Source organism: Neoarius graeffei, chromosome 8 (genome assembly GCF_027579695.1).
Source record: "Neoarius graeffei isolate fNeoGra1 chromosome 8, fNeoGra1.pri, whole genome shotgun sequence".
Lineage (NCBI taxonomy): Eukaryota > Metazoa > Chordata > Actinopteri > Siluriformes > Ariidae > Neoarius > Neoarius graeffei.
Genome location: NC_083576.1, coordinates 44,899,019 through 44,918,259, shown reverse-complemented (window position 1 = coordinate 44,918,259; position 19,241 = coordinate 44,899,019). Strand labels below are relative to the sequence as shown.

The window sequence follows — 19,241 nt, the reverse complement described above, 5'->3', positions numbered from 1 at the left end:
TTTCTTGGGTGACTGTACATTTTTATCAAACTCTGTGAAATTGTAAACCTAATGTCGAAATGGAGATATCCATTTGATAGAGGGGTCCAAGGTGAATATTAAAAAATCTTTGTTTAAAATATTTTGTATTTCATGTAGAGTTTCAGAAGGAAAAGTCAGCGTTATGGATGTGACGAAATTCCGTTATGGATGTGACGCGTCTGAAATAGACATGGCATATGTTTAGAAAATCAGCAATTTAACCACCATAACCCTTTGAAAAACTCTCTAAATATCAGCTAAAACTATCAAAGTTCTTAAATAATATTTAGGATGGCTATTGTTTTGCGGATTTTAGCATACATTTCTGTGGCTTGTGGCAATAATATAGAATTGTACATGATCAAAGTTGATTTTAGCTTGGGTTTTACATTATAAGAAAGAAAGACTGACAGTGACATATTAGGTTGGTTACAAATTGGTTCAGCTTGTTCACATCTGTAAAATACAGGCCTAGGTGATATCTCTGGGAGTGGTTTTGATGTATTACATGTTGCTTTATTTTTGCATGGTGAGGTTGACATTTACATGGGATTGCCCGGAACTGTTCTCTTTGTTAGTCATGGTTGGTGAACAGCATATGCTGCCCATATATTTCTACAAAGAACATGCTAATTTTAGTATCTCTTCTGACAGACTTTAATTGTACTATAAACTTGTAAAATTTGACGACTAATCCAGCACAGTTTTTGAAAAAACTCTACATCAACAAAATTTACTATCTAGCAGCCAGACTTATTAACAGGATTACTTAAACTTTAATCTCTCTCTCTCTCTCTCTGTTAAATAAAATGCATCTTTTTATGCCAGTAAATAAATGTGTACACTATCCAGTAAACCTGGGTGCCTCGCCCAAGTATGACCTTGTGTGGGGAAACACTGCTCCATAAGCTTTTGTTGCCAAATTATGTGACATATTAAAGATTATAGTAGTAGCTTCAGGACAGCCATTTGTTCACACGTTCAAGGCACAAATACATCAGTGGTTTGGATAAGAAAAAAAATATATAAAAGCATGCTAATTATATCAAATCAGTATATTCCTATTTACACTTAATAGTGCTGATCATGTCTAACTTGGCATAACAGAGAGCTGTTGAGGGATTTTTTAAATATCCTATACATTTTGTACACAGTCCCCTCCAAAAGTATTGGAATGGCAAGGCCAATTGTGCCCCCCCCAAATAAAAAAAACCCCACTGAAGACATTTGGGTTTGAGATCAAAAGACGAATGAGATGATGGATCAGAATTTAAGCTTTCATTTCCTGATATTTACATCTGTATATGTTAATTTAGAACATGGCACCCAATTTTTAAGTGAGCAAAAGCATAGGCACAGATAGGATTAAAATAAATAACATTTTAATATTTGGTTGTATCGCTCTTACACTAATTGCATCAAGCTGCTGACCTACTGACAACCAATCTGTTGCTTTATTCTTTTGTGATCCTTTTCTAGGCTTGTACCGTAACTTCTTTTAGTTCTTGCAGGGTTTCTCTATTCAGTTTCCTCTTCAGCTGAAATGTAGTCTCAATTTGGTTAAGGTCTGATGATCATCAATAAAGAATAGTGAGCCCTTTGCAGGAGCAGCCATGCCAGCCCAAGCCGTGACACTGCCTCCACTGTGCTTGTATGTTTTGGATTATGAGCAGATATTTTCTTTCTCCACACTTTGGCATTTCTGTCACTTTTGTAGAGAATAGTAGTTATTGCCTGTGAACCTGATTTCCTCTGAATGGTACCTTTGTATAACACAGGTCTAGAAGGCCCAGTGGAGAGTTGAGTGGACACATGTGATTTATATCCGTTTTCACTGTGTTCTGTCAAAATGGCATAAATCGCTCCCCACGTCTCCTCAGTGATGTAGACTCAGCCCTAGTGGAAGTCTCCAGTGAGGAGCGCTGATTGCGAGGTCCCATACAATTGAAACTGTCAGGTGAGTTGAGGAGGGGATTCCCTGCCGAGGCTGCACACAGTGTGTTAGCACGAGCATGTAGCCTATGGGAAATTGTAGTGTCTTGGATTAGCACTAATCCCATGCTTTGGAAAATTGAAAATGTTGTCTTGGGCCCCTCTGGGGTGTCACCAATCCATGTGCAAAGTATGGAGTATGTGCATCCAGCCATATCCATATTTCCATAGACAGAGAGACAGATGGCATTCCTTTAGTAGTATCGATTAATCTTGGTTCCAGAATTTTTGTGGTTTATCGGTGTTTCTTTGTTAATTCCAGTCTGGCCTTCTGAGTTTTACTGCTGATGAGTGGTTTGCATCTTGTAGTATGGCCTCTATATTTCTGCTCTCAATGCCTTCTTTGAATGGTGGATTGTCATAACAGCCTCCACAGAACAGGGGTGAAGATGTCACTATCTGTTGTTTTGGGGGTTTTCTTCACATCTCTCACAAAGTTTCTGTCATCAACTGCTGTTTTCCTTTCCTGACTTGTTTATATCCGTTTGTTATTATTGACCACTTTCACATGGGTACATAATTATGGGTACATAATGCTTTGCGCCTTGGGGGGTAACCAAAATATAAACAAACTAAAACAACATGGCATTGCACACTGACAGTAATCTTTTGAATTTAAATCTCCCTAAAACCTTCAAAGAAGTGTCAAAACTAACTAAACTAAAGCTTAAAGAAATCTGTAAAGCCTTAATGCACAGCACATGGCTGTGCAGGAATGCACAGATCTGTACATTGGGGAAATGAAACAACCACTTCACAAGCACATGGCTCAACACAGGAGAGCCAGTTCCTCAGGCCAGGACTCTGCAGTCCATCTTCATCTCGATAAAAAAGGGCACTTGTTTCAGGACTGCAATGTATGCATTTTAGCCAGAGAAGACCAGTGGTTTGAAAGGGGAGTAAAAAAAAGCCATCTTTGTCAACCTGGAACAACCATCACTGAACAGAGGAGGTGGTCTGAGACACCATTTATCAGCCACCTACAATGCAGTCCTTGGCACACCTTCCCAGAAAACTGAATACCAATCCACACCAAGACCACACCAAGACTTCAATGACTCCCATGATAGCAGAGAGCCAATGACCCACAGATCACCCTACTGACTCTCTAGGCTGCTAACGCCGTTCAAACCCAGCCTCCAGTGACCCTAACGCCTACAGGATGACTGAGAGGGTTGACCCATGTGACCTCAATGACTCTCCTTAGGGTTGCTTTTGGTCCACTAGAGGAAAAATACCTGGAACTCTACACTAGTCAGACAGAACTGAAGAAGCCTTCCGGATGAGAGGTGAAATGTCTTCAAGAATTTCAAGCAAGTCCATTTGCCTTCTTGAGCACCTATGGTTTCTTTGACTTGTCCATGTTTTTTAGTTTTCACACTTTTTATGACTAAACACAAAGACAGGGGTTGTAGGGTTTGTGACTTGGTTTATCAGACTTTTTTGCACACTTCAGTGGTGGAGTACACAGTCACGTGTTGTCGGTGTAAAATTTTGACGCGAATTCTGTCTAACCACGCTTTTCTACACTTGGCCTCTTTTTAGGTATTCTATAAAACTTTAAATCAGGAAAAATCGTTTTTCCCTATGTGAATTTGAAGAAATGACTGAGGTTATCTAACTTGGTAAACAAATCTAGCGCCTGGTTTAAACACCCCCCCCCCCCCCCCCCCCCCCCCCCCAGGTGCAAAGCATTATGGATAATGTGAAAGTAGTCAATGCCAGTGGTTTCTTTCTTTTTTTTTTCCAGAATATTCCGAATATTTGTTTTATTGGCTGTGCCTAATGCTTGTGCAATAGCTCTGACCTCAATCTTCCCCTCTTTGCTCAAATTCAAAATGGCTTGCTTTTCTCCCATAGACAGCTCTCTTGTCTTCATGTTGGATTATCCTTTTTTTTTTTTTTAACAAAAATGTTTTCACAGATGAAACCCAGGCCTGAAAACGAGTAGAAATTCAGAGATATTCATTTTTTAAACAATCAATCCAACTGGGCAAAAAGAAACAACTGTCAATCACATTTCAATATTTCTGTCCAGTTCAAACAAAAGGTGTCGTGTCCTAAATTGTTTCACACGTCTTGATGTAAAGCTGAATTCATGATCTGTCGTCTCAAGTTTATCTTTTTATCTCAAACCCAAATGTCTTCAGTGTCTAGCAAAAACAAAATAATTGACCTTGCCTTTCCAGTACTTTCAGAGGGGATTGCATGTAGATTAGGCATTTTGAATTTTTTCCAAATAAGACAGCTAAAGCACTGATTCATGTACACTATCTCAGAATATAAAGTAAGATGTAGAAAACTGTGCCTTGTAAAAGAGATGCTTATTTTACTGCAAGTCTGCATGTGCAAACCCTTCCAACTTGTATTCATGATTAGAATTTTACTATGTCTCTAATATCTGTCATGAACTTAACATCACATGCTAATTAAAAATGATTATCTTTTTCAGTATTAGGGTACTGATTTTTTTTTCCCCCTCCATGTTTTCCCTTTATGTAACTCATATCTCAATTTAAAGTGGGTGGGAATGTATTTGAAATCGGTGACTTCAGGTAATATTGATGTTTGTTGTACAAACAGAATTACAAATATGCTTAATACCAGGTACATCGTCCAAAGACATGAAAGTGATCCCTCTGATCCGGAGCTTTTGATCAAAACCACATCATGATAGCATTTTATATACACAAGTTTAGTGCTTTAGTTCACACATGGCCAAGGTCAGAGTTTTTTTATATATATTTTTTTAATTATTATTTAATGGCAGGAAATATGAAGGGGAATTAGAAGAGTAGCTGCACTATGATAAGTCATAATATTCAGCAGTAACCATAGAAAACCATTGTGTTTGCAAAAATAAATGCTCTGTTCTGTGTATCTGACCTTTTACCAAGCCTTTTGAATATTGGTCTGCTTTTCTGGTTTGACTTTTTGTACTTTGCCATTTTGATATTGCCTCTAATTTCCTGTTTGTGCTTCACCTGACCATTGCCTGGTTTTGATTCTGCTTTCTGCCTTACAATTTGGATTTGTCTGCCAGTTTGTCTGAATAAATTTTCAGCTTTTACATCAATCTGTCACCTATATATCTGACAGATTACTTTGCCATCTTCATGGATGTAGCAGAGGAGAGCAGGCGCACTATCTTGTCCACACAGGGCTGTCTCCTGGAAGAGACGGCTGGAGGCTCCAAAATAAGGGCACGCAGGAGAGCACCAGGCTGCTGTGGGGGGAGTTCTGCAGCTGGAGACTCCTCTGAGGGGGAGAAAGCAGGAGCCACAGTGGACACTGGTCCTTCCTGCTCCTCCTCTACAGCACCCACACCAGGAAGTGCCAAATCCAAGTTATTTGAGGACAGTGATGAATCAAACAAAGGGGAGAGCAGTGATGAAGTGGACTGTGGTGAAAATGAAGTGGATAACATTGTAGAGGAGGAGGATATCAATGTTTAAGAAGAAATATTTGCCAGGAATGGATGGCAAAGAAGAGCCTGGCTCAGACAGCAGGACTACAGCTGTAGTGGTTCTGATCCATGATTAGCAGCTAATAGTAGCTAATGCTGGAGACTCTTGCTGTATCATCTCCAAGAGGGGCAAACAATGGACATGTCCTATGATCACAAACCAGAAGATGTACTGGAGCTGGCCAGAATAAAGAACGCAGGAGGCAAAGTGATGATGGAGGGCCATGTCAGTGGAGGTCTAAACCTCTCCAGGGCCACTGGGGACCACTTACAAAAGGAATAAGAACCTTCCACTTGGGGAGCAGATGATTTCTGCATTACCAGATGTCAATGTACTGACAAACGAAGAGCATAAATTCATGGTAGTAGATTCTGATGGACTCCATTGTAGACTTCATAAACGAGATTGAAAGCATAAGGAAACAAACAGCAGACAGCGGCTTGGTTTCACTGAAGAGCTGTTTGACACCAGATACATCTGGGGATGGCACAGGCTGAGACAACATGATTTGTATGATTTGTCACATTCAGCCCCCACACCAATACGAATATGGCTGAGAACACCAAGAAATGCAAGCTTGAGGAGCAGGTGTCTGAAGAGAATGGCAATGACAATTGGATGTAAAAGCTGAGAGAGTGTTTGTTTATTCAGGCAAATCCAAATTGTAAGGCCGAATCAAAAAGAGGCATTGGTCAGGAGAGGTGGCACCACCAGGGAATCAGAGGCAACATCAAAAAGGCAAAGTCAAACCAGAGCAATATTCCAATGGCTTGGTAAAGTCAGACACCAAACTGAGCAGTTGCTTTACACAAACAAGCAAACTGAACAGAGTCCTTAAATAAGTGAGCTGTGATTGTGAACAGGTGCATGTGATTTAGCACTCAGGAGACAGTGAATGGTGAAGTGCAGGATGGGTGTTATAGTCTGAGGCTGCCATATTTGAAGGCAGTTGTGAATTCTGGGAAGTAGAGTCTTGAGTCCAAGCAGATGCAGATATGACACAAGTACTGGGGATGGCACAGGCTGAGACAACATGACTTGTATGATTTGTCACATTCAGCCCCCACACCAATACGAATATGGCTGAGAACACCAAGAATTACCTCTGCAAAGTACCTCTATTAATCAGTGTAGTGTTTTAACCAGTTGGATGCTGAAATTACAGAGCATGTAACACATTTTTGCAAACCCGATGTGAAAACAAAAGCATTGCATATACACTTCCATTCCTCTTTACATGCGTTGTCGTTAGAATGTTTTGCCTGGGACATAGTGTCAAACATGAGATCAGACATTTCCACACAGTTCTAATTGGCATTGTGGTTTTTACCATGCCACTGTAGTTGGGATGTCGTTAAAGATACTATCTTTCTGTATACTAAATATCAACCCTCAAATGTAAGGTCTGAAGTTTCACAATTTTTTTTTTTTTTTACATTTTTGCAGAGACTTTATGTACTGCCAAAAGTAAACAGAGATGTTAGAGGAAATGTGATAATGAACAAAAGCGTATCCTCTGTGTATTTTAAACAAAAGAACCGTCTTGTTTTGAGTATAACAGCACTGAGGTCAGTCCTTCATTATAAGGGCATTGGCCTAATCTTCATTCCCTGTCTTCTCTATTAGATCAAGAAACAGCAGCAGGATGTCATGGGGTTCCTGGCAGCCAATAAGATTGATTTTGAGGAACGTGACATTGCAGCCGATGAAGAGAACAGGAAATGGATGCGGGAAAATGTACCAGAAGATCATCGACCAGCCACAGGGAACCCTCTCCCACCTCAGATTTTCAATGAGGAGAGATACTGTGGGGTCAGTCCTGTTTCCAGTCACTGCTTTAGTGTGCTAGTCAGTATGAAATTGGAGAAGTCGACTGGCTGTTGGCTTCACATACACCCACATACCGATCCACACCTACACAATTTAGATCAGCTTCTGGAGTTGTCGGTGCCTCAGCAAATAATAATTAATAGCACATTAATTTTGCCCAGCTCTAGTTTCTTTGCCTTATCGTTTGATCAGATTCTTGATGCTGTGACTCATTCTTTTATGTACAATGAAATTTCTCCCTTCCCACAGAACTACGAGGCCTTTTTTGATGCACGAGAAGAGAACGCTGTGTATGCTTTTCTAGGCTTGACTGCTCCCCCAGGTTCTAAGGTATGCATTTTGGGCTGAAATATGAATTACATGAAAAGAACCCATAAAAGGGCTCTTTATTCCCACCTTGCATATTATTAACAGACCACACTCAATGGAATGTGACTAAAGCAAATAACAATAATGGCACAGTGTCTGGCCACCCTATTTGGCAAGCTGGGTGCAACCCTGCAGAGTAATGGGTCTGTCAAATTCCCAGGAGCCCCTGTGTTATTTAAACTGTCCCTACTAAAAGCCAGCAGTATGCTTGAGTGGGTTGAGAATCATTGGCTTCATGTCCAGCTCACTCTCCCCTGTGATAACAACTGATCTAAACTAAACTGATCTGAAAACTAAAGCTAATTTTTGATACTACAGCCTCCCCTAGCAGCCTTCTGAGAAACTGAACTGGCTGCAGCAGACATATATTTTATTTGGCATTCTCCCTCTTAAACTACCATGAAGTAGCTTTTTAGCCACTTAAGCTTTTTGGTTCAACTGGATATTTTATTAGTTTTATATATATTGTGATTTTTCCACAGCTAGATGTTACTTGTCAATATTATCTCCGCTACAGCTTTGCCTTCTACATAGACACTCCCCAGCCAATTTATTAGGAGCACCCACACACCTGCTGTTTTATGCAGTTATCTAATGAGCCAATCCCTTGACAGCAGCACAGTGCATAAAACCATGTCGATACAAATCAAGAGTTTCAGTTAATGTTCACTTCAGACATCAGAATGGGGAAAATTTGTGATCTCTGTGACTTTCACTGTGGCATGGGTATTGGTGCCAGATGGACTGGTTTGAGTATTTTAGAAACTGCTGATCTCCTGGGGTTTTCACACACAACAATCACTAGAGTTTACACAGAGTGGTGCAGGGGGGACACTAAGCAAGTGGCAGTTCTGTGGGTGGAAACACCTTGTTGATAAGAGAGGTCAGAGGAAAATGGCCAGATTGGTCCAAGCTACCAGAAAAGCACCTCAGCATGCAACAGCAGAAGACTACGTTGGGATCCACTTCTGCCAGCCAAGAACAGGAATCTTAGAATCAAGAACATATTCCTATTAAATTGACGTGTGTGTATTATTACATTACATGGTGGCGCGAAGATATGAATTTTATCTTGGAGTGGTGAATGTATAGATTTTTCAACACAAAAAGATAAACTTCATATCTTCGTGCCATCATGTAATGTTTATATGGTATAGACACATCCACAAAAAAAATACGCAAGCTAATCAAAAATTTTAATTTTGAACCAGTTCACCATTTTGACAGCGTGTGTCAAGTCAGTGGGAAAACACTGGGAATGACATCATCGGAGTGAAATATCAAGAAATGTGTCACTCAGATCCATGATATTTTGTATGAAAAAGACGTTTTTCAATATGAGAAGATGAACTTCATATCTTCAAGCCAATGTGTGATTTTTCTTTTTATTATGTAGACACATTCACAAACAAAAAGGATGCAAATTTATTAAAACAATTCATCTGACCTCACAAGGGAGGATATTGGAAAATATGTCATAGTTGTGGCTCTCGGTGTCCCTGATGTAGTTTGTATGAAAAATACAAGTGGCGTATTTTCCGGTAAAACACTAGTATCTATGTTTTATTTATATGACATGAATGTTTTACATCGGGAACATTTGAGAATTACAACTGTGATGTATTTTTCAATGTATTCACTGATGAGGATATTGATGAATTGTTTTGATAAATTTGCATACTTTTTGTTTGTGAATATCTGTATATAATAAAAAGAAAATCACATGTTGACTTGAAGACATGAAGCTTATCTTGTGTTGAAAAACTTGTATTTTTCATACAAAATACATCACGGATCTGAGTGACCTATTTGAAAAATAATATTAGCTGGCTTTGAGTGGTATATGAGATGTATTCCATTCAACTAGTATGATACTGAATGAGTCGAAGACGAGTTTAGTGTCGTGCTAGCTGAATGGAATATATCTGATGTACCATGAAGAAACAAACTCTCTTCCGGTTTTTCAATGTCTGTTACGTTTTTCTCTTGTAAACAGAGGGGAACCATCAGGGCCTTCTAGACCTTCAGAGAAGGCCCAAACATATCAGCATTTCAAATGTTATATATTTAATTTCTTTCATTCTTTAATTCCTTTCATTGTTTCATAATTTCATTATAATTACTCTCTTCTAATTGTAACTTGACCTCATTTTCTATAAGATTTGCTTTGGAAATGAAAGGGTTACTATCCTGAAAACATTAAGTTATCCAGTTACATTTTTTGTTTGTTTGTTGTCTCTAGGCAGAGATGAGTTTAGAGCTGGCTCACTCATTGGTTAGGACTTCATTGATGGGACAGAAGGCCATGGCTGTGTGTGTACACAATATATAAATAAACTTTCAAGTGGTGCTTGAAAGTTTGTGAACCCTTTAGAATTTTCTATATTTCTACATAATTATGACCTAAAACATCATCAGATTTTCACACAAGTCCTAAAAGTACATAAACTGTATACGGGCAGCGATGTTCTTTTTGGGGAGCAGTGGCTTTCTCCTTGCAACCCTGCCATGCACACCATTGTTGTTCAGTGTTCTCCTGATGGTGGACTCATGAACATTGGCTAATATTAATGTGAGAGAGTCCTTCAGGCCCTGTCCACACGGCAACGGATTCAGGTGAATCTGATAAAATTGTTTATCGTTTCGGCCTGGCGTCCACACGGCACCGGCGTTTTGGGTGCCCCAAAACGAAATCTTTTGAGAACGGATTCCAGAGTGGAAAAATCTGGCAACGGCGCTGTTGCAAAGTCGTCTGGATGAGTAGAACGGATTTGTTTACGATGACGTCACAACCACATGACTAGAACAAGCAGCACTCTCGCTGTTTTGTATGAACCACTGCATTGCATTCACTTTTGTATACAGCTTTTCTTTTAAATAAACAAGTAACTGAACCATTTCTTGAATTTCTTTTTTTTATTGGTTAAGACTGCTTTTCAAAATGTTCACACACAATAAGAAAATTAAGTTATATAAAACTATCCACACTAATAAAACTAATTTGTACACACAGAAGGCACGATTTCCTCGCGTAGTCGCAGCCATCTTCTTCTTGTTGTGTGTTTGTTCCTGACAGTGCTTCACACCGGGTAGAAGAAGGGGTTTATGCGCATGTGTCTACTTCTTCTATTGTTCTGGTGTCTCCGATGGGACCGTCTTACAGCGCCCCTAGAGGTGTGGCATGTGTATTGCATCGTTTTCAGCAAGCGTTGCGTTGCCATATGTACCTGATATTTTACTGATCCGTTGCCCATGTGGATGTGATATTTTTTTTTAATAACATCTCGTTGCCGTTGTCGTGTGGATGTAGCCTCAGTTGCTTAGAAGTTACCCTGGAGTCCTTTGTGACCTTGCCAACTATTACACGCCTTGTTCTTGGAGTGATCTTTCTTAGTTGACTACTGCTGGGGAGGGGAACAGTGGTCTTGAATTTCCTCCATTTGTACACAATCTGTCTGACTGTGGATTGGTGGAGTCCAAACTCTTTAGAGATGGTTTTGTAAACTTTTCCAGCCTGATGAGCATCAACAACGCTTTTCCTGAGGTCCTCAGAAATCTCCTTTGTTCATGCCATGATGCACTTCCACAAACATGTTGTGAAGATCAGACTTTGATAGATTCCTGTTCTTTAAATAAAACAGGGTGCCCACTCACACCTGATTTGTCATCCCATTGTTTGAAAATACCTGACTCTAATTTCACCTTCAAATTAACTGCTAATCCTAGAGGTTCACATACTTTTGCAACTCACAGATATGTAATATTGGATCATTTTCTTCAATAAATAAATGACCAAGTATAATATTTTTGTCTAATTTGTTTAACTGGGTTCTCTTTATCTACTTTTAGGACTTGTGTGAAAATCTGATGATGTTTTAGGTCATATTTATGCAGAAATATAGAAAATTCTAAAGGGTTCACAAACTTTCAAGCACCACTTGAAAGTTTATTTTTTTATATACAGTGCCTTGAAAAAGTATTCATACCTCTTGAACTTTATCACATTTTTCCACCTTACAACCACGAACTTAAAAGTTTTTTATTGAGATTTTATGTGATAGACCAACACAGAGTAACACATAATTGTGAAGTGAAACGAAAATGATAAATGGTCTTCAAAATTTTAAACAAATAAAAATCTGAAAAATGTGGTGTGCATTAGTATTCAGCCCCCCGCGTGCGTCAATACTTTGTAGAGCCACCTTTTGCTGCAATTACAGCTGCAAGTCTTTTGCGGTATGTCTCTACCAGCTTTGCACATCTAGACACTGAAATTTTTGCCCATTCTTCTTTGCAAAATAGCTCAAGCTCAGCCAGATTGGATGGAGAGCGTCTGTGAACAGCAATTTTCAAGTCTTGCCACAGATGCTCAATGGGATTTAGGTCTGGATTTTGACTGGGCCATTCTAACACATGAATATTCTTTGATCTAAACCATTCCATTGTAGCTCTGGCTGTATGTTTAGGGTCATTGTCTTGCTGGAAGGTGAATCTCCTTCCCAGTCTCAAGTCTTTTGCAGCCTCCAACAGGTTTTCTTCCAGGATTGCCCTGTATTTAGCTCCATCCATCTTCCCATCAACTCTGACCAGCTTCCCTGTCCCTGCTGAAGAAAAGCATCCCCATAGCATGATGCTGCCACCACCATGTTTCACAGTGGGGATGGTGTGTGCAGGATGATGAGCAGTGTTAGTTTTCCGCCACACACAGCGCTTTGCATTTAGGCCAAAAAGTTCAACTTTGGTCTCATCTGACCAAAGTAACTTCTTCCACATATTTGCTGTGTCCCCTACATGGCTTCTGGCAAACTGCAAACGGGACGACTTATGCCTGTCTTTCAACAATGGCTTTCTTCTTGCCACTCTTCCAAAAAGGCCAGATTTGTGGAGTGTACGACTTATAGTTGTCCTGTGCACAGATTCTCCCACCTGAGCTGTGGATTTCTGCAGCTCCTCCAGAGTGATCATGGGCCTCTTGCCTGCTTCTCTGACCAGTGCTCTCCTTGCTCGCTCTGTCAGTTTAGGTGGACGCCCATGTCTTGGTAGGTTTGCAGTTGTGCCATACTTTTTCCATTTTTGAATGATGGATTGAACAGTTCTTCTTGAGATGTTCAGAGCTTGGGATATTTTTTTATAACCTAACCCTGCTTTAAACTTCTCCAGAACTTTATCCCTGACCTGTCTGGTGAGTTCTTTGGTCTTCATGATGCTGTTTGTTCTTCAGTGTTCTCTAACAAACCACTGAGGCCTTCACAGAACAAGTGTATTTATGCTGAGAGTAAATTACACACAGTAGGACTCTATTAACTAATTAGATGACTTCTGAAGGCAATTGATTGCACTGGATTGTATTTAGAGGTATCAGAGTACAGGGGGATGAATACTAATGCACACCACATTTTTCAAATTTTTATTTGTTTAAAATTTTGAAGACCATTTATCATTTTCATTTCACTTCAATTATGTGCTACTCTGTGTTGGTCTATCACATAAAATCTCAATAAAAAACTTTTAAGTTCGTGGTTGTAAGGTGGAAAAATGTGAAAAAGTTCAAGGGGTATGAATACTTTTTCAAGGCACTGTGGCGGCATGGTGGTGTAGTGGTTAGTGCTGTCGCCTCACAGCAAGAAGGTCCGGGTTTGAGCCCTGTGGCTGGCGAGGGCCTTTCTGTGCGGAGTTTGCATGTTCTCCCCGTGTCCGCGTGGGTTTCCTCCAGGTGCTCCAGTTTCCCCCACAGTCCAAAGACATGCAGGTTAGGTTAACTGGTGACTCTAAATTGACCGTAGGTGTGAGTGTGAATGGTTGTCTTTGTCTATGTGTCAGCCCTGTGATGACCTGGCGACTTGTCCAAGGTGTACCCCGCCTTTCGCCCATAGTTAGCTGGGATAGGCTCCAGCTTGCCTGCGACCCTGTAGGACAGGATAAGCGGCTAGAGATAATTATATATAGATGTGTGTGAAGTGACAGATGGAACCAATCAGATATTGATTTACAGTGGGAAGGACCAAAAATTTATCGTCCTCTGCCGTCTTGAAGGCCAACACTAGCTTAACCACCAGTTGGTGCCATTAGTGTGGCAATGAAGTAACCTTCCAGCTAATGTAGTGTTCGAGAATGCTAATAAAGCAGTCAAGCCTGTGCTATTGAGAGTAAGTAGCACAGGCTAACGATCAAGAAACTAAGATTTCTGTCTCCAAACTCTTCTTTGAGCCTCCACACACACTCACCACAGTATTTTTTTTCTCAGACTTAAGTATTCATTTCCGTATGTAATTTACTTAGTAACTTTTAAAATCAACAACTACACCCAACTGTGCTACCTGGCAGCCTGCTGCTAATCCCTTGCAAAATCCTGTTGCTTTTTTGGTGTGTTTGGCTGAGCTCTAATAGTAACGGTTTGTCACTGCTTGTAAATATGCGCAAAGAATATCTAATGAAATTTTGCTAGCCTTTCGGGTGTTCAACATGTCTTTCGTTTCAGTTTTCAGTTAATTTATTTTGTGCTTAATTATAGCATAGCTAATCCTAGCACTGGATTAGCGTCGTCTTTCTCTTTCCCAGCGAACAAAGCAATGGTTCTGCGCATGTGCAGCAGAAAACTTTCTCGTTGGATATTCGGATCAGCTCTGACGTGTGACGTCACGTTGTCTTGACAACGTGCAATATCGTAAACCATATTGCACGCTCATTCTCCCTTGGGTACACATAGGTTAAGTGGTGATGACAATATTGCATGCTATCGAACCAAATTAATGAAACCTGCTAGAAGGGAGTAGAATACGTGTTTTTATTCCATGGAAAACGTGTCCTATATGTATAATAATTCCTGATATTTCATTCCAGTGACGTTACTCCCAGTGTTTTCCTGCTGACTTGATGCACATTGTCAAAATGGCAAACTGGTTCACAATTAAAATTGTTTTGATTGTGTGTGTGTGTCCATATGATACAAAAACATTACACAGTGGCGCGAAGATATGAAGTTTATCTTCTCGTGGTGAAAATGTTTTCTCTCGTTTGCTTCTCTCACTCATGAAATATGTACTAACCTATATAATATAAAATGTGTGTGTTTTATATATAATATAAAAACATAAAGGTTATCCTAATTTTAATAATATACTAGCAATGTATTGGTAACTGCCCTCTGGAAATTCCCTATTTACCTTGTGCTTGCCTAAAAAAAAAAAATAATAATAAAAAACCAGATAATGCTTCCAAGTCACTATGCAATGAATGAACATAACCAATACAGATGCTGTATAGTTGTTGTTTTTTTATTTTAATACGCTGAATATTATCATGGTGGGCGTCACGGTGGTGTAGTGGTTAGCGCTGTCGCCTCACAGCAAGAAGGTCCTGGGTTCGAGCCCCATGGCCGGCAAGGGCCTTTCTGTGCAGAGTTTGCATGTTCTCCCCGTGTCCGCGTGGGTTTCCTCCGGGTGCTCCGGTTTCCCCCACAGTCCAAAGACATGCAGGTTAGGTTAACTGGTGACTCTAAATTGACCGTAGGTGTGAATGTGAGTGTGAATGGTTGTCTGTGTCTATGTGTCAGCCCTGTGATGACCTGGCGACTTGTCCAGGGTGTACCCCGCCTTTCGCCCGTAGTCAGCTGGGATAGGCTCCAGCTTGCCTGCGACCCTGTAGAAGGATAAAGCGGCTAGAGATAATGAAATGAAAATGAATGAAATTATCATGGTGCTGATAGGAACCTGGTGGTAACTGTACAAACTCAGTATTATACAACATGTGCACTGCAGTTTCTACTTTCTGCGAATGATTTGTGAAAGGACTATATTGAAAATGTTTTCAAGTTTTAATTTTAGTTTTTACAAAAAGTTGTGAGAAAGTAAATACTTTTGACAGTTGCTTCAGTTGAAAATTTGAATCCTTTTCTGTAATCTTTATTTTGTACAACCATTGTTTGCCATTCTCTTGCCAATAATTCTGGAGTTGATTGTATATGAAATCATTTGCAGTGACTGCCGTTTGTTGCAGAATAGCTGCTGAGTCAATGTTGTTGGTAAACCATAGTAAACCTTTCGCTTCTTATTGCTTTGCTTAACCTAAAATATTGTATTTACTTCTTTTCAGGAAGCAGAGGCTCTAGCCAAAAAAGAGCAGCAATAGTCCACAACATTTTCAATTACCTGCTATGTCCTGGCCTGCAGCTAGACTCTACTGTTTTGTTTCTAAACTATCCAGATACAGTAATATGTGCTTTCAGTCCTACAATTTTACACCTTCATATTACTCAATCTCCACATCAAATTAGATAAGGCAGTTCTGGTCCTACCTGCTCTTATGTCTTACAGACTGTGAGAAGGTCTTACAACTGTGCATTACTTGCTCTTTACTAGTTGTCACAATTACTTGCCTGCCAGCCTCTTGTTTGTGAAGTTGAAAAAGTATTCTACTGTCTGTTTCATTGTATACATTTGTATTATGGTATTCATTTATCATGTGCTATAAGCAAGTGATTGATTAGTGCCTGCATTTTAACACAGATTGCACTTGCACTTACATTTCATCAGAATGAATACTGTAAATTCATGTTTGAGTTTAAAACAAATATTCCCTGTTAAACAACATAAAGGGCTACAGTAGGTAGTAAACATTTATCGTCTCTGTTAGCACTAGTCTAGTCACTCATGCTTTAAGTTCACTATTTTGTGTCAAAAGATGCCTTTTTGTCTTTCAGTGTTTGAGCTTTTGGTGACCTTTAAAGGTACACTACGTATAACAATATGAAGATTCAATGTTGAGTTTAGTTTCATTTCTTGTACCAAATTAGCAATTTCTTGGTAGCTTCTTTAAAATCAGGAGTCAGTTTGGTTATGAAATCTCACTGTCAGTATGTACAGTACCAGTCAAAAGTTTGGATACACCTACTCCTTCATAGGTTTTTCTGCATTTTGACTATTTTCTATATTGCTGAACAGTACTGAAAACATCAAACCTATGAAATAACATATGGAATTATGTGGTAAATAAAGTGTTAAAAAGCAAAATATATTTCATATTTTAGATTCTTCAAAGTTGCCAGTGTTTACCTTGACAGCTTTGCACACTATTGGCATTATCTTAACCAGCTTCCGAAGGTAGTCACCTGGAATGCTTTTCAATTAACAGCTGTGCCTTGTCAAAAGTTCATTAGTGGAATTTCTTTCCTTCTTAATGCATTTAACATCAAACAGTAAATAGTTTAAAAAAAAAAAAAGGTTAACCCTGTTCAATTGTAGAAATCCATATTGTCAAGAACCACTCAAATAAATAGAGAAATGACAGTCCAACATTACTTTAAGACATGAAGTGTCTTTTAATTAAATTAACATAAAGAAAAAACACTGAATAAGAAGATATGTCCAAACTTTTGACTGGTACTGTATATCATAATTTTATGCACAGTTTGATAAATGTGAGGTCCCAGTATCAACTATAATCATTATACTTGTATATTGTTCAGCATAAGTATTACTTAGTGTACCTTTAACTCATTCTTTAGAGTGTCTTAATAGTGTACTTTTTTTCTACTTTATGAGCAAATAGAAAATATGCCAAAAAGCTTTTTAAAAAATTGTATTATTGAAGGGGGCAGGACAATAAAGCATTGTTTTCATTAAAATGTTTCTTTGTGGTTTGTTTCTTTAAAAAAAACAAGTACATTTTGGGTAGTATATGTAGGTTTTGTATATAACTGTCCAGATGTACTTTCTTAGTTGATATGTAATACAGTAAAACTGTAAAAGTTCTTGGAAGTAGTCTTAAGCAGAGTATCGTGAATGAGCTCAACGAACATGTCTATAATTAATGAATGAATTTATATTTCTTTTATAATTACTGTGAATCTTTACCATACTTATTCTTACTCCCTTTATTGACGTTCTTCCTCTATTCTGTCATTATTTTCATTAGATTTTATCAACATAAATTTCCAGATTTGGTCTACTTATGCATATCTAGCCCTCTTCCTGCAGTTGGAATCCTTCCCCTCTCAGTTTCTTACTTTTATTTTCTTTTTTCCCTAAATAGCTCATAATCATAAAGGCTGGGAGGTTGTCAAGCCTGATGTTTTATTATTATGGCATAGCAGTATAAATTTAAATCTTTCCAGGTAGATGAGGGTGTGGTCTAGATTAGACTCCTATCCTAATTACATGTGTTTTAATCAACTGATGTATTTTATTCAACATTTGCCCATGTAATCATGTTATTTAAAAAAAAAAAAAAAGCTACATGTTGAAACTCTAAAGGCACTCTTAAACCTCCACCAATACATCCTCCTGAGGTAATAACATATTTAGTGCAATATATTTTCAGAAAAGGATCTTACAGTTGTGGTCAGAAGTTTATGTACAGTGACATGAAAGTCATGGCAATATTTGGGTTTTCAATGATTTCTCTGAACTGTTCTTTTCTGTGGCAGAATGATTGTACAGCATACATCTTCAAAACAAACTAGAATTCAGTTCATAATTTTCTTTGGGTTTTCTGAAATCAACACAGGGTCAAAAGTATACATACATACATCAAAAATTTACATACAGCACACCTAATATTTGGGTAAAATGTCTCTTCGCAAGATTCACCTTGACCAAACATTTTTTTCGTTTACCCTGAACAAGCTTCTGGCAGAATTCTGGTTGGATATTTCATGACTCTTCATGGTAGAATTGGTAGAGGTCAATTAATTTATATACTTTTTTTTTTTCCCCCTTGGCATGGACTCGACTTATAAGCACGGTCCATATATTTTCAATAGGGTTGAAGTCAGGGTTTGTTTTTAAGCTTAATATTAGCCTGCTTTATTTTCCATAGCCTGCTTTATCTTCCATAACCAGCTCTGATGCATGTTTGGGTTCATTGTCCTGTTGTGTCTTCCAATCATTTTCAAGTTTCCAATGGTTTGAGGTTATGCTGAAGAATTCTGAGGTAGTCCTCCTTCATTATTCCATCCACTTTGTGCAATGAACCAGGTCTACTAGCAGTAAGCATGATTTTGCTACCACCACCAGCAGCTGGTACAGTGTTCCTCTGTACATCATGGTCACTATGGCCAAACAACTCAATTTTTGTCTCATGTGACAATACAGCTTTCCTTCATGGAGTTTTCTTTGTCCATGTAGTCAGTTGCAAACTTTAAGCTTGAAGGTGTCAATTTTGGAGCAGGGGATTATTTCTTGGATAGCAGCCTCTTAGTCCATGGTGATATAAAACTCACTGAACTGTAGACAATGATCCATCAGCTTCCAGTTCATAGTCAGGCTGTGCCATGGTGGTTCCTGGGTTGTTTCTGACCATCCGAACCAATTTCCTTTCAACTGAGGGTGACCGTTTGGGTTTTCTGGAAGCAAAGTGGCTTGGCAAAGTCACTACACCTCCCAGTAACTTGCATACAATTGTTTGAACTGATCTTGGGATCTGCAGTTGTTTAGAAATGGCTCCAAGAGACATTCCGGAGTTGTGTACATCTGTGATCCTCTTTTTCAGATCTGCACTGAGCTCCTTGGACTTTCCCATTTTACTGTGTGTTGGTCAATACAATGAGTGCTGTAAACAAACCCT

The 19,241-nt window shown here is 39.0% G+C and overlaps 1 protein-coding gene and 1 pseudogene across 1 annotated transcript in view; both read left to right on the top strand.

Moving 5' to 3' along the window:
* sh3bgrl (SH3 domain binding glutamate-rich protein like) overlaps nucleotides 1-17,301 on the top strand; it is a 51,543-nt gene extending 34,242 nt beyond the window's left edge. The window contains exons 2-4 of the mRNA XM_060927666.1: nucleotides 7,107-7,292; nucleotides 7,560-7,640; nucleotides 15,771-17,301. Of these exons, the coding sequence (XP_060783649.1) occupies nucleotides 7,107-7,292; nucleotides 7,560-7,640; nucleotides 15,771-15,806 (303 nt within the window). The 3' untranslated portion in view covers nucleotides 15,807-17,301. The remainder of the gene's footprint in view (nucleotides 1-7,106; nucleotides 7,293-7,559; nucleotides 7,641-15,770) is intronic.
* On the top strand, nucleotides 5,130-6,109 carry LOC132890315 (protein phosphatase 1G-like; annotated as a pseudogene).
* Nucleotides 17,302-19,241: the final 1,940 nt, after the last annotated feature.